This window comes from Chlorocebus sabaeus, chromosome 21 (genome assembly GCF_047675955.1).
Source record: "Chlorocebus sabaeus isolate Y175 chromosome 21, mChlSab1.0.hap1, whole genome shotgun sequence".
Lineage (NCBI taxonomy): Eukaryota > Metazoa > Chordata > Mammalia > Primates > Cercopithecidae > Chlorocebus > Chlorocebus sabaeus.
Genome location: NC_132924.1, coordinates 111658895 through 111673471, shown reverse-complemented (window position 1 = coordinate 111673471; position 14577 = coordinate 111658895). Strand labels below are relative to the sequence as shown.

The 14577-nt window shown below is 41.2% G+C and overlaps 1 protein-coding gene across 5 annotated transcripts in view; it reads left to right on the top strand.

The window, feature by feature from the left end:
- SVOPL (SVOP like) overlaps positions 1-14049 on the top strand; it is a 73797-nt gene extending 59748 nt beyond the window's left edge. For 2 of the 5 annotated variants that reach the window (XM_073009381.1, XM_073009382.1), the window contains exons 12-13: positions 503-637; positions 13717-13885. In XM_073009381.1, the coding sequence (XP_072865482.1) occupies positions 503-637; positions 13717-13728 (147 nt within the window). In that variant the 3' untranslated portion in view covers positions 13729-13885. The other 3 variants (XM_007983072.3, XM_037991140.2, XM_037991138.2) reach the window with 3 other exon arrangements.
- The last annotated feature ends 528 nt before the right edge of the window (positions 14050-14577 follow it).

Below are 14577 nucleotides of genomic sequence, written 5' to 3'. Positions count from 1 at the left end.
CACAGAAGGGAGGCTTGCCTGAGACATGCCCACAGCTACACAGATAAGGGCAGTTATACAAGTAGCTACACAGATAAGGGAAGTTACACAGGCAGGGAAGTTTCTTATAAAAGCTGTTGTATTCAACTGAAAAATTGGCAATCCTCTTCTGGGTTCCCTCTCCAAGTGGAGAGCTTTCCTCTTCCGCTTAATAACTTTCTCTCCAACCTCACCCTTGGTATCCACACTCCGTAATTTTGTGAGACAAGAACTCCACATAATACCTCAGACAACAAGACTGCAACAATATTGTAATTGCCCATCTCTTCCAATAGACTTTACTCCCCATGAGGACCAGGATGTGTGCATAGTTTGCTAATTTTTGTGTTCCTTGCTCCTACCATACATAATACCTCTTACTTGAGTGACCTGGTGCTCAAAACATTTTGCGAATGATTTCTAATTGGCTATTTTTTAAAAAGTTTATTTGTATTCAACTATTTTACTGAAATATGAATTTCAGTTTTTAGAGAAGCAGATGCAAGGGGTTGATTGGAAAACACCTGAAGGCAGCCAGAGTGGTGAGGGAGAGCCCTGGGACTGCGATGCTGGGTGGCCAGCAAGGACTCCCACTCAGCAAGAGCCTTTGCCTCAGCGGGTAAACTATTGAGATTTATTTGACAGTATTTGTCATTTTTGAATCACTACTCATAAATGGATGGTGACTGGGACTGTTTGCGGATATGTGTTTTATCTTGTTAGGTTCCAGAATGACTGTCATTCCATTTTTTTTTTTTTTTTTCCCAGGCTGGAGTGCAGTGGTGCGATCTCGGCTCACTGCAACTTCCACCTCCTGAGTTCAAGCGATTCTCCTGCCTCAGCCTCCCAAATAGCTGGGATTATAGGCGCCTGCGACCACACTCGGCTAATTTTTGTATTTTGGGTAGAGACCGGGTTTCACTGTGTTGGCCAGGTTGGTCTCAAGCTCCTGACCTCAGGTGATCCATCCGCCTTGGCCTCCCAGAGTGCTAGGATTACAGGCGTGAGCCACCACGCCTGACCTTCATTCTACTCTTATTAAAAAGACATGGGAAGATTTTCTTTTCTCTCTAGACTCTGTTCCTTGGAGGTTTGAAAGAGCTGTCTGTGAAAGAGGGAATCCTGGCACTTTGGAGAATGTGGTTCTTTGGTCTTTCTGTTTCTTCTTGGTTGTTTCTCTTAGTTTTATCTTTTTTTTTTTAAGTAAATGTCAGGAAACATTTTTACTGAATCCTCCACTCAAATTTATTAGCATTGAACTTTGGGGAGAATTCTCTTGTGGTTCTCTGCCTTTCCTCTGTATTAGCGATGATTTTCTCTTTCACATCTTTTTTTTGTTTGTTTTTTAGAGATGGGGTATCATTGTGTTGGCCAGGCTGGTCTTGAACTCCTGGCCTCAGATGATCCTCCCATCTGTGCCTCCCAAAGTGCTGGGATTACAAGTATGTGCCACTACACCCAATCTTCTTTTACATCCTTAATGCCATGATTTTTTACTTTAATTTCTAACTAGGTTTATTTTTTCCTAAAATAAAATATTTCCTGCATCAATTTATCAACCCCACTTATTTTTATTTTCCATTGTATTAATTTAAGCTTTTGTTTTTATTTCTGTTGCACTAATTTCTTAGGTTTATTAACTTTAACTTCTTGAATTGGAAGAATAGTTCATTGTTTTTCATTATTTCTTATATTAACTTTTTTTTTTTCCAGACAAAGTTTCTATCTGTTGCCCAGGCTGTAGTGTTATGGCACAATCTTGGCTCACTGCAACCTCTGCCTCCCAGGTTCAATAGACTCTCCTGCCTCAGCCTCCCAAGTAGCTGGGATTACAGGTGCCTGCCACCTCACCTGGCTAACTTTTTTTGTATTTTTAGTAGAGATAGGGTTTCACCATGTTAGCCAGGCTGGTCTCGAACTTCTGACGTCAGGTGATCCTCCCACTTTGGCCTCCCGAAGTGCTGGGATTACAGGTGTGAGCCACCGTGCCCAGCCTACTATATTAACATATTTAATATTAACAAAGTTTACAGTCATTTACATTGTTTTCTGAATATAAAAATATGCTTGTTGTAGAGCTTCAAACATAGAAGTATGTAACTGAATATCATCAAAATTAAGACTGTTGACCAGGCATGGTGGCTTACGCCTATACTCCCAGTGCTTCAGGAGGTCAAAGTGGGAGGATTGCTTGATCCTAGGAGTTTGAGACTAGCCTGAGCAACGTAGTGGGACCCCACGTCTACAAAAAATAAAAAATTAGCTGGGTGTGGTGGCACATGCCTATAGTCCCAGCTACTTGGGAGGCTGAGGTGAGACGATCACTTGAGTCCAGGAGGTCAAGGCTGCAGTGAGTCGTGACCACACCACTGCACTCACTCAGCTTGGGCAACAGAGTAAGACCCTGTCTCAACGAAAAAAAAAAAAAAAAAAAGAATAAAGAAATTAAGGTTTTTGAGATAGAAAGAATTTTATAAATGTTTATCGAAAGCCAAATGTGATGACCACAAAGTTGGGAGTGTTCTGGAGTCTGTCACAAGGAGAAAGGTTTTTACAGGAAAGTTTAAAAGAAGAGAAGGAGGTCTTTCACGTCAGCATTTTCCTCTTTTCATTGGAGGGTATAATACAGAGGTTACATTCATTAGCCGCAGACTACAACATACAGGCTATAAAGATCTATGTGCAAGATAGTAAAATTTCATGCTTCAGCTAATCTTTTAGACAGTCTCACTCTGTCACCAAAGCTGAAGTGCAGTGGTGCAGTCTCCGTTCACTGCAACCTCCGCCTCCCAGGTTCAAGCAATTCTTGTGCCTCAGCCTCCTGAGTAGCTGGGACCACAGGTCCGTGCCACCACGCCCAGCTAATTTTTTTATTAGTAGAGAAGGGGTTTCACCATGTTGGCCAGGCTGGTCTCGAACTCCTGGGCTGAATTGATCCACCTGCCTCAGCCTCCCAAAGTGCTGGGATTGCAGGCGTGAGCCACCGCACACAGCCTGCTTTAGCTAATCTTAAAATACATCTGCCCCCTATTAAGTGTCAGCAGGTTATACATTGATCAGTACATCAACAATGTGAGGAAATTACCATAAGATTCTTTACTTAGAAAGTCACCATCAAATCACAAGACCCCCCAAAATGGATTAATTTGGAAGCCTGCTTGTTTCTAAACTGTCAAATGTGACCTGTAAGTTATAAGAAAGGGAAAATTATCTGTAATTTATTACCAGAGATAATCACTGTTTGTAGTTCTGGGTATATTTTTCCAGATGCTTTCGTATACATATATTTTGTCTCTCTGGGCATGTCTGTGTGTGTTCCAGTCATATTTGTGTATATGTGGATATGTATGTATATATAGATGTGTGTTTTATATACATGTTATATGTATTATGTATAGATGCATGTGTATCTGTAGATGTATTTACTTCCGTGAATATCTGTATATCTATCTAGATGTATCTGTGTTATGGTGACCTGCAGAGGCAGATGGATAACCCCCTTTTCAAAGTTTGGTTCAGTTGTTGAGACTGATGATGACACACACACACACACCAAGAGGGCATAAAAATGTTTCTTACCTTATTTTACAAAATTGAGGTCCTGGGAGAGTAGGACAGACCTCTCAAGCAGGTCAGAAATGGCCTGAGAGAGCAAGGGAAGGGGACTGTGGTTAGGGTGGAACCGTGGTGAGGGTGCCTATGCAAGGGCAGGGGCTTTTGTGGTTTAAATCTCCTGGTAGCACCAAAGGAAGGAGCACTCAGGTTTTCTCATAAGCTTGTCCAGATGTGGAACACAAAAGAAAGGGGGAGGAGTGAGGCTTAAAGGCCATCAGCAAATGTCAGATGGAGTCAGATGCCTCTTTACAGTGTATAGTTACATCTGTGTGAATATATATGTAGATATGTCTGTGTATAAACACACACCTATCTATCTATCTATCTATCTATGGCAACTGCCTTTTCTCACTAATAATCTTATGTCAGTACATGTAGATTACCCTCATTCTTTTAAGTAGGTGCATAGATTTCTGTGGCACGGATGTGCCGTAATTAGATAGCCATCACCTTGTCAATGAATACATTGTTTCCATTTTATTTTTTTCTGCTATTTACAAGCAATGGGAAACTGAACATCGTGCACAACAGGCCTTTATTCCTGTCCACATGCAACTATTTTTTCCAAAAAATGGGGTCTTGGGTCTTGCTTTGTTGCCCAGGCTGCAGAGGCTATTCACAGGAGTGATCGTGGCTCACTGTAGCCTCACACTTTGGGTTCAAATGATCGTCCCACCTCAGCCTTCAAATATCTGGGACTATAAGCATGCACTACCATACCCAGCTTATGTGCAACTATTTTAATCATTTAACATGTAGTTATTGAGCCCTTTTATGTTCCAGACACTTTAAAATAGTCAAGGTCTGATTCTTTGAAGTTACATACTAGTGGAGAACGGACAAGGGATGAACAGTCGGGTAATACATCAGATGTGATTAACACTACGAAAAGATAAAACAGGGAAAGGAGCTAGTGATGAGGTGGTTAGAGAGAGCTTCTACAATAGGGCAGAGACACGTGGGAAGTAAGGCAGTGACTTAGGAGCATGCTGGAGGGAAAAGCAGAATTCTGTAGAAAAAGTCTATTGAATAATTTCTAGGTCCAAAGAATGTACATTTAAAAGTGGATGACCAATCTTATCAAATTATGTTTTATATTTTTTAAAATGTATGCACTTCTTAGTATAACAATTTATTAGAAACACATTCTTTTTTTCTCCCCTACATTTTCCCATTTTCCCCTACCCCTGGTAATCGTTTTATTCTATGTATCTGATTTTTTTTGATTTTTTGATTTTTTTAGATTCCACATGTAAGACAGATCATGCAGTATTTGTGTGTTTGTGCCTGGATGATTATTATTATTAGTTTTTAGAATAATTGTTGCAAATGGCATTTCCTTCTTTTTTTTCTTTTTGAGACAGAGTCTTGCTGTGTCGCCAGGCTGGAGTGCAGTGGCGCGATCTCGGCTCACTGCAACCTTTGCCTCCTGGGTTCAAGCAATTCTCCTGCTTCAGCCTCCTGAGTAGCTGGGACTACAGGCAAGCGCCACTACGCCCGGCTAATTTTTGTACTTTTAGTAGCGATGGGGTTTCACCATGTTGGCCAGGGTGGTCTTGATCTCTTGACCTCGTGATCCGCCCGCCTCGGCCTCCCAAAGTGCTGGGATTACAGGCGTCAGCCACCGTGCCCGGCCCATTTCCTTCTTTTTTAAAGCCGACTCTTCTTTCATTGCATGTGTATATCACACTTTATTCATCTGCTGGTGGACACATGAGTTGTTTTCATATTTTGGCTACTGTGTAATGCTGCGGTGAGCATTTGCGGTGGGAGGGCAGATATCTTTCCAAGGTGGTGATTTTATTTTCTTAGGGTGTGTATCCAGCAGAGGGATTGCTGAATCGTCTGGTAGTACTACTTTTAACTTCCTTAGAAATATCGATAGGATTTTCCATAGTGGCTTCACACTGACAGTGGGTTTCCTTTCTCTACATTCTCGCCAAAGCTTATCTTGTCTTCGTGATAGACATGTGAGGTGATATATCTCACTGTGGTTTTGATTTTCATTTTCCTGATGATCAGTGAGGTTGAGCACATTTTCATATACCTCTTGGCTATTTGTATGGCTTCTTTGGAGAAATGACTATTCAGGTCTATAAACACATTGTTAAACAAGCATCCATTTGTTTTCATCATCACCAAAAGGGATAGCATTTTTGTTTTCTTTTGAGACAGTGTCTCACTCTGTCACTGAGACTGGAATGCAATGGCAAAATCATGGCTCATTGAAGACTCAAACTTCTGGGCTCCAGCGATCCTTCCACCTCAGCCTTCTGAGTAGCTGGGAGTACAGGTGTGTGCGGCTGTGTTTGACTGATTTTTTTATTATTTGTAGACACAGGGTCTCCCTGTGTTGCCCAGGCTGGTCATGAACTCCTGGGCTCTAGCTGGAGATCCTCCCACCTCAGCCGCCCAAAGCTCTGCAGTTACAGGTGTGAGCCACTGTGCCTGACCAGGGATAGCAAGTTTTTAAACCTTTTTCAATCTGGTGAACGATAAATTATATCTTATCTTAATTTGCACGTTGTTCATTATTAATCAACTTGAGCAGCTTTCATGTACTATCTTTTTTATATTTTGTTAAATTTTCAATGTAATTTGCAATTTTTCTACAGGCTATTAGCCATGTGTCATCATACTACAGATGTTTTTACATTGTTTCTAATTTGGTTTTACGATCAAGTTTTTTGGCAAACAAAATATTAAATTTGTAGGTAGTCAATTTACCAATTATTTTCACTTAAGTTGTTTGTTTTCTGTCAGGCTTCAATGGCCTTCATCACTTGTTCATATTTCTGCAAATATTTATAAAAATTGAAAGTTCAGAGGCTTTCAGTGTTTCATCTAACTTTAAATTGATTTTTTTTTCCTTTTTTTTTTTTTTTTTTTTTTTTCTTTTGAGACGGAGTCTCGCTCCATCATCCAGGCTGGAGTTCAGTGACGTGACCTCAGCTCACTGCAACCTCTGCCTCCTGGGTTCAAGCAATTCTTCTGTCTGTCTCAGCCTCGTGAGTAGCTGGGACTACAGGTGTGCACCACCATGCTTAGCTAATTTTTGTACTTTTAGTAGAGATGGGGTTTCACCTTGTTGGTCAGGCTGGTCTCAAACTCCTGACCTCAGGTGAACCACCCACCTTGGCCTCCCAAAGTGCTGGGATTACAGGCATGAACCACCGCGCCCAGCAAATTGATTTTTTCATAATTTATTTATACACAAGGCCTGAAGTAAGGACCTAGCTTTAAAAAGCAACAAAACAATGCCTAGCTGGCTGCTCCGAGGCCGTCAGTCATCGTTGTCTGTCTCCCCTCAAATGATTAAACATGTCCCTGTTATATAATAAACCAAATGCCCATAGATCTTTGGATCTATTTTGTGACTCACTGCTTTACTGATCTCTTTATTCCAGCAGCACCACTACACTGCTAATGACTGCAACTTTAATTTCTCCTAGGCAAATAACCTGTCCGACTCCCTATACCTCCACATGTTTTCAGAAGTTGCCTAATTTTTTATATGTTAATTCTTTTCAAATTAACTTTACTACATAAGGAATCCAGTTTATTTAAAAAGTTTGTTGTAATTTGTCTTTTGACATTTCTGTATCTCTTATTATTATTATTTTTTTGGAGACAGATCCTGCTAGGTTGGAGTACAGTTATAGGGACTTTTCTCAGGTACAATTATAGAACACCGCAGCCTCTAACTCCTGGCCTTAAGTGGTCCTTCTGCCTTAACCTCCCAAGTATCTGGGACTGCAGGTGCGTGCTACTCTGCCCAGCCAAGTTAATCTTAGAATTCGTGTTTTTTCAAAATCCTGTTGGCATTTTAATTTCTATTAGAATTACAGATTGTTTTGGTGAAGATTATATTTTTATAAGATTGTATTTTCCTAAGAACCAAAATAGATTTTTTTATGTACTTAGTAGAGTTATAATTTTCTTATATATTTCTTAAGTTTATTCCTAAGTATTCTGTTTTTGTTCCTATTAGCTCTGTCCTATAAATTTAACATGTTGTGTTTTCATTCCATTCCATGTATTTTTAATTTTTCTTGAGACTTCTTTAGTGCGTGGATTACACAGAAGTGTTTGGAGATTTTGCTGTACGTGTTCTTAGCTTGACATTCTTTTAGGACTAGAACACACTCTATGATTTCAATTCTTTTAAATCTGTTGAGGTTCGTTTTAGGGCCCTGGATATGGCTTATCTTGGTGAACGTTAAGTGGGCACCTGAACAGAAGGTGTATTCTGCTGTTATAGGGTGGACTGTCCTACAAGTGTCAGTTAGATCCCATTGCTTGATGGTGTCATAAAGTTCTATGCTGATTTGCTGTCTCATAGTTCTATCAATTGTTGAGGTAGGAGTATTAAAGTCTCCAACTATTTGTGGATGTCTATTTTTCCTTTTATTTCTTTTCTTTTTTTTTTTTTTTTTTTGAGACGGAGTCTGGCTCTGTCGCCCAGGCTGGAGGGCAGTGGCCGGATCTCAGCTCACTGCAAGCTCCGCCTCCCGGGTTCACGCCATTCTCCTGCCTCAGCCTCCCGAGTAGCTGGGACTACAGGTGCCCGCCACCATGCCCAGTTACTTTTTTTGTACTTTTTAGTAGAGACGGGGTTTCACCGTGTTCGCCAGGATGGTCTCGATCTCCTGACCTCGTGATCCGCCCGTCTCAGCCTCCCAAAGTGCTGGTATTACAGGCTTGAGCCACCGCGCCCGGCCTTCCTTTTATTTCTAACAGTTTTGCTGAATGTATTTTGAAGCTCTTTTGTTTGATGTATAACCTTTAGTATAGCTGCGTCTTCTTGGTGGATTGACCCTTGTGTCATTATGTAATGTCTCTCTATCCCTAGTCTGGGTTGCTTTTTAGAAGAAGAGATTAACAACAGATCTCTTTACTTTTGTTGTAGTAAATCTGGAGTGGTCTCTGAAAATCTGCATTTTAACACATTTCCAAGATTATTTTTATAATCAGGTATTACTCAGAGTTCTTGCTTACAAACAATAGAAACTGACTTTAGTAAACTTAGGTAGAATTTATCGATAAAATATCTGGTAACATCTAGTGGATTGTGGAGTCTTGTTACGAAGCTTCAGGGAAGCCAGAACGTCTAGGCAGTTACTCTCCCTGACCGTGACTGCTGGGGCACAGGTAGGTGACCCAAACTCAACTCATCTGGGTCTCACACTACCCAGGACTTTAAATGTGGTATAAGGATATAAAGTGGGGATAGTTTAGGATTCATTCTGGTGGTGGCGAGAATTTTGGTGTCCAGTAATAGAAGTAGCAATAATGACAGAATCTAGACACGTGCCTAATTATGGCATGATCTGATCTTAGCTCAGACTGCCTGCCTTTTGGTTTCTATCCCTTTTCTGAGCTTGCTTCCGAGACGTCCAGCAGTAAACACACACACACACACACACACACACACACGTTATACAAACTCCTGTTTGGGGAAAATTGTAATTTTGGGAGAAAAATCAGCATAGTAACTATAATTTGCTAGGGCAATTGCAAAATAATTAGTGAGATCAGTGCTGTGGGTTCTGTTTGCACGGTGAGTGGAATTATTTAGTGTTTTGGAAGGCAGCAGCCCTGAAACACAGGAGGTATACTCCCAAATTGTGTATCATAAGGGAACCTAAGTGGTGGTGGTAACACTAGGCTGTGTGCCAGGATCTGTATGTGACTTTGGACAAGTAGTTACTGAGACTAGTCACTTAGTCTAGGCTCATCTGTAAAGGGAAGAAATTGTATTCAGCCAGATAGTTTCTAGGTCATTCTAAATTATAATATGTTATTCTATCATTCTAGAGAGCTTTGCTGTTGGTTAACCACTTCATACTTTACTGTCGTTGTGAGATTCATGGAGAACTATCAAGAACACAGACCATGAGAAACTGAAGTATGAGATGGAGTGTCTGAATTAGCCAGTATCTGCATGAAAAGATCCAGGCCAAAGCGTGTGTACAGATGGACAGAAACCCAGTTACTGTGGAAAAATTGACACCAAAGAGTTCTGGTGTCACACAAGGCTTGGCACACAACCCCATAACCAGAGACAAGACACATTAGCAATCCTTTCAGAGACCCTGAGATAGCATCTCTTCCAAAAAAAAACTTTTGCCTGTTTCGTGTTGTCAGGACTGAAGGGATAATGGATATTTGGCAGAGAGAGGATATAGCATGAATTGAGAGTTAGAAGTTAAGCAAGCTGGCCGGGTGCGGTGGCTCAAGCCTGTAATCTCAGCACTTTGGGAGGCCGAGACGGGCGGATCACGAGGTCAGGAGATCGAGACCATCCTAGCTAACACGGTGAAACCCCGTCTCTACTAAAAAAAAACAAAAAAACAAAAAAACTAGCCGGGCATGGTGGCGGGCGCCTGTAGTCCCAGCTACTCCGGAGGTTGAGGCAGGAGAATGGTGTAAACTCGGGAGGCGGAGCTTGCAGTGAGCTGAGATCCGGCCACTGCACTCCAGCCCGGGCGACAGAGCGAGACTCTGTCTCAAAAAAAAAAAACAAAAAAAAGAAGTTAAGCAAGCTGAATTGGTATGAGAAAGGGGGTGGGAAAATGGGCAGATCCCCCATCTTCTCCAGATATCAAAACTTGGCTCTGGAGATGACTGACAGGTGGGTGCCAAGAGGGATCTTACCTGGCCAATGCGTGTTAATGCCGGTCCCTGCTCTTGGCCTAATCACACAAAATGACTACACCAGAGTGGCTCAGATAAATCAATTTGTCAGGAAGGGTACAACCTGCAGAATGGCTGTAAAGGACCATCTTAGTGAAGTGATTCCATATTTTCCCTTTCACATAAAGAACAGTTTAGAGGTGACTGGAGCATAATAAAGTGAGTAATTCTCTTGTGACTTGCAGGTTCTTATGAGTGCTTCAATACTGGGGGCCCTGTGTCTCTTCTCGTCTGTCTGTGTTGTATGTGCCATTTCTGCATTTACTCTCCCCATTGAAACCAAAGGACGGGCCCTCCAGGTGAGTGAGGCAGGGAACGCTGAAGTCTTTTCGACTACCACTTTTGCCCAGAGGAAATGAACTTGGTATATGGGCATCACTGTAGTTAAAATAACTAGTAATTCATATCAAGTTTCTTTCTGTAAAGTTGTGGTTTGAATAACAAGAACTTTTTTTTTTTTCTTTCCCTAGTGACAGTTGTAGAGGCCTTGGGATTCTACCCTTCCCACTTTTTCTTTTTCTTTTTTATTTTAGACAGAGTCTCACTCTGTCTCCCAGGCTGGAGTGCAGTGGCACAATCTTGGCTCACTGCAACATCCACCTCCTGGCGATTCTCCTGCCTCAGCCTCCGAGTAGCTGAGACTACACGCACGTGCCACCACGCCCGGCTAATTTTTTTACATTTTTGGTAGAGACGGGGTTTCACCATGTTAGCCAGGATAGTCTCGATCTCCTGACCTCGTGATTCACCTGCCTCAGCCTCCCAAAGTGTTGGGATTACAGGCGTGAGCCACCGTGCCCGGCTGCCCTTCCCACTTTTCTATCTGAATGTAAGCCTTACTGCAGAGCTGAAAGTGACTGGCAGAGCTGCAACAGCTATTTGTGTTGTCCTTGGGGTCCATGGTCTTCATGTGTTGGTCCAGCTTCATTTACCTCTGGTCCCTCTGGGAAGAACTGAGTCAAAAGCTCCAATGTAGTGCCAGTCGCTTTCCAATACTAACAGCAGGACTGACTGCTCACTCTATTTTGCAAAGTACATTAAAAATATACACACACACACACACACACACACACACACACACACCACACACCCCTACCTCAAAAGTATAAGGCATCCTTCCAGGCTCAAAGTTGAAGAGAGGGCCTCTCCTACCCCTGCCCTTATGGTTGGATTCAGTGAAGGATGGTCACCTCCAAGTACAGGTGGTGGGTCTGATGTCTTCCTGTCTTCAACACAAAGCTTGTAGCTGGTTTACAAGGGAGTGTGTGTGCTTATGGGGAAGGGGGAGAATGGTTGGGTTAGGCCACTGGTCACATAGTTTAGTTGACCCTGAGATGCCACCTCTCCCTGAGGCTGTAGAGTCATGGTGCTTCTGTGGCTGAGTGTGACTTGCCCTCTCTGCTACGTCCTACTCATTGTAAACCTTGTATGCATTCATATTTGTTTTGATACTGATATGTTTTGTTTCTGTGAGTAGATACAAGGAAGGCACTATTGAGTATTAAAAAGGCAGCCGGGTGTGGTGGCTTACGGCTGTAATCCCAGCACTTTGGGAGGCCGAGGTGGGCAGATCATCCGAAGTCAGGAGTTCGAGACCAGCCTGGCCAATATGCTGAAACCCCGTCTCTACTAAAAATTAACCATGCCTGTAGTCCCAGCTACCGGGAGGCTGAGGCAGGAGAATCTCTTGAACCTGGGAGGTGGAGGTTGCAGTGAGCTGAGTTTGTGCCACTGCACTCCAGCCTGGGCAACAGAATGAGACTCTGTCTCAAAAAAAAACTTAGTTTGTCTTTTTTTTTTTTTTTTTTTTTTTGAGACAGTCTCATTCTGTCGCCCAGGCTGGAGAGCAGTGGTATGACCTCAGCTCATTACGACCTCCGCCTCCTGGGTTCAAGTGATTCTCCTGCCTCAGCCTCCCGAGTAGCTGGGATTACAGGCACCCACCACCACACCTGGCTAATTTTTGTATTTTTAGTAGAGATGGGGTTTCACCATGTTGGCCAGGCTGGTCTCGAACTCCTGACCTCAAGAGATCCACCTGCCTTGGCCTCCTAAAGTGCTGGGATTACAGGGGTGAGCCACTGCACCCAGCCTAGTTTGCCTATCTTTAAGGCTAGTTTATTTTTAATGTAATAATGCATTTTAATCAGATTAGGTGATCTATTATGTAATTGTGAATTTAGGGTTTTGTTTAGGTTCCTTACTTGGAAAGGTGATCCAGTCACTGAGTGCTTAAAGCCAGAGCCTTAGATGATCGATATGCTTCCTTTTAATTATAAGCAAAAGGATTATCAGATCCTTTATACAAATGAGGAAACTAAGACACAAGTTGAGCAACTTGTATAAAGGAGCACACGAATATTGTAGTGAGGCTACAATTTAAACCAGACTGTAACACTAAGGAAACAGGAATTTAGTGTTACTTAATTTTGCAAATAATGATACATATAAGTGGAAACCTGACTCAGCATCTAGAATCTCCTATTCAAGTCATATCTACCTAGAAGACTTTTCCTCTTCTGTTGACTGGGACTTGGTTTTAGCACTATGGGGAAATGATTCTCATGATTGTTTATAACCTTTTAAACAAACAAGTAGGTTCAATACATACAATTGTCTGGGCATGTATCCCTTGATGACTGCCACTAACTGGCTATATGTCTTTGGGAAAAATCTTAAAATACACAGCCACACCCACTCCCCCTACTTCAGTGTTGAGTGGTTACCATATGAAACCACCTGACTGACACCAATACAGCTTCTAGAAATGTTTATAAGAACATGTCAAAAATCTTAACTTCCTTCCAACAACACACACAGACAGCATCCTAATAATTTGGATGAACCAACCTGGTCAATAATTTTAAAGTGGTGTTGATTCTGTGTTACAACTGCTCTAAGATTTAAACTCTGATTCCAGGAGTCTGGTAAACTAAAAATCTAAAATGCTATCTAGAAAGAGAATATTGGTCAGGTGCAGTGTGGCTCACAACTGTAATCCCAGCACTTTGGGAGGCTGAGGCAGGTGGATCACCTGAGGTCAGGAGTTTGAGACCAGCATGGCCAACATGGTGAAACCCTGTCTCTAAAAAAAAAAAAAATTATATATGTATACACACACACGTGTATATATATGTATGTATATATGTATACATATAAATGTATATATAATGTATATAAAATATGAATTTTTCTAAATGATGTCTGCATTATATTAGAATAAAAAAGTTAGCATTATATCTTCAGATACACTAAGGTAAATGCTAGGATCTTCCCTCCTAATAATTTTTTATTAAATAATCTTCTATTACTAAAATATCAGCTGAGTATGAATGGACAAGACTTTTTAAAAGTCTGTTACTGATCTATTAAATAACTTTCTTCCAGCAAATTAAATGAAGACCTGCAAAGCTGTCTACCAGATGAGAAAAATGAATTCTATCTTTAGAACTGCGGTGCATTTTTTAAAACTTGGTTTTACTTCTGTATGCTACTCGGTAATTAGTAAAGTGATTTTTTTTTTAAAGGCATATATGGGAATGGGGTAGGTAACTCTATATTGATCTCTTCCTTGAGGGACAATATATAAAGTACTTTTATAAAATATAACTTAAGCTTTCAAAGGGGTGTGAAAGGGAGATGGTGGGGGGAAGATGGCTTTTATTCCTTGAAATCAAGTCTGTAAACCTTTATATGAATAAATACTAAATTTTAAACTTATATTTGATATTCTCCCATGAGGTTTGTAGCTAAATTGAACTGAAATTTTGTAGCTAAGGCAAGAACCTGGGATGATATCATTTTCAAAACAACTAGAATAGCCATCAAGTTCAAATTCAAATTCACCTATGTAACTTATAGCCTCCATAGTTTGATGAAAATTGCTTATTCATAAAATGCTTAAATTAGAATGAGTATTACGCATAATCACCAAGAAGCAGGGAATAAACCAATTTTACCCCTTACATTCCCTGTCTCTAATTTTATTTTTTATAGGGGGAGTATTTGATTCTCTTGATAAAGATTAAAGAACGCAGCAAGCTTTTCGCCATCATGTAATTACAGGCCTGTCCTATTTTATTGTGCTTCCATATATTGCACTGTTACCAACAGCATGTACTCACTGTGTCTCTGTCATATTTTGGTAATCTGTTGTGGTGATTGGTGATCTTTGACGTTACTATTGCAATTGTTTTGAGAGTGCCACTAACCACACTCATGTAAGAAGGCAAACTTAATTGATACATG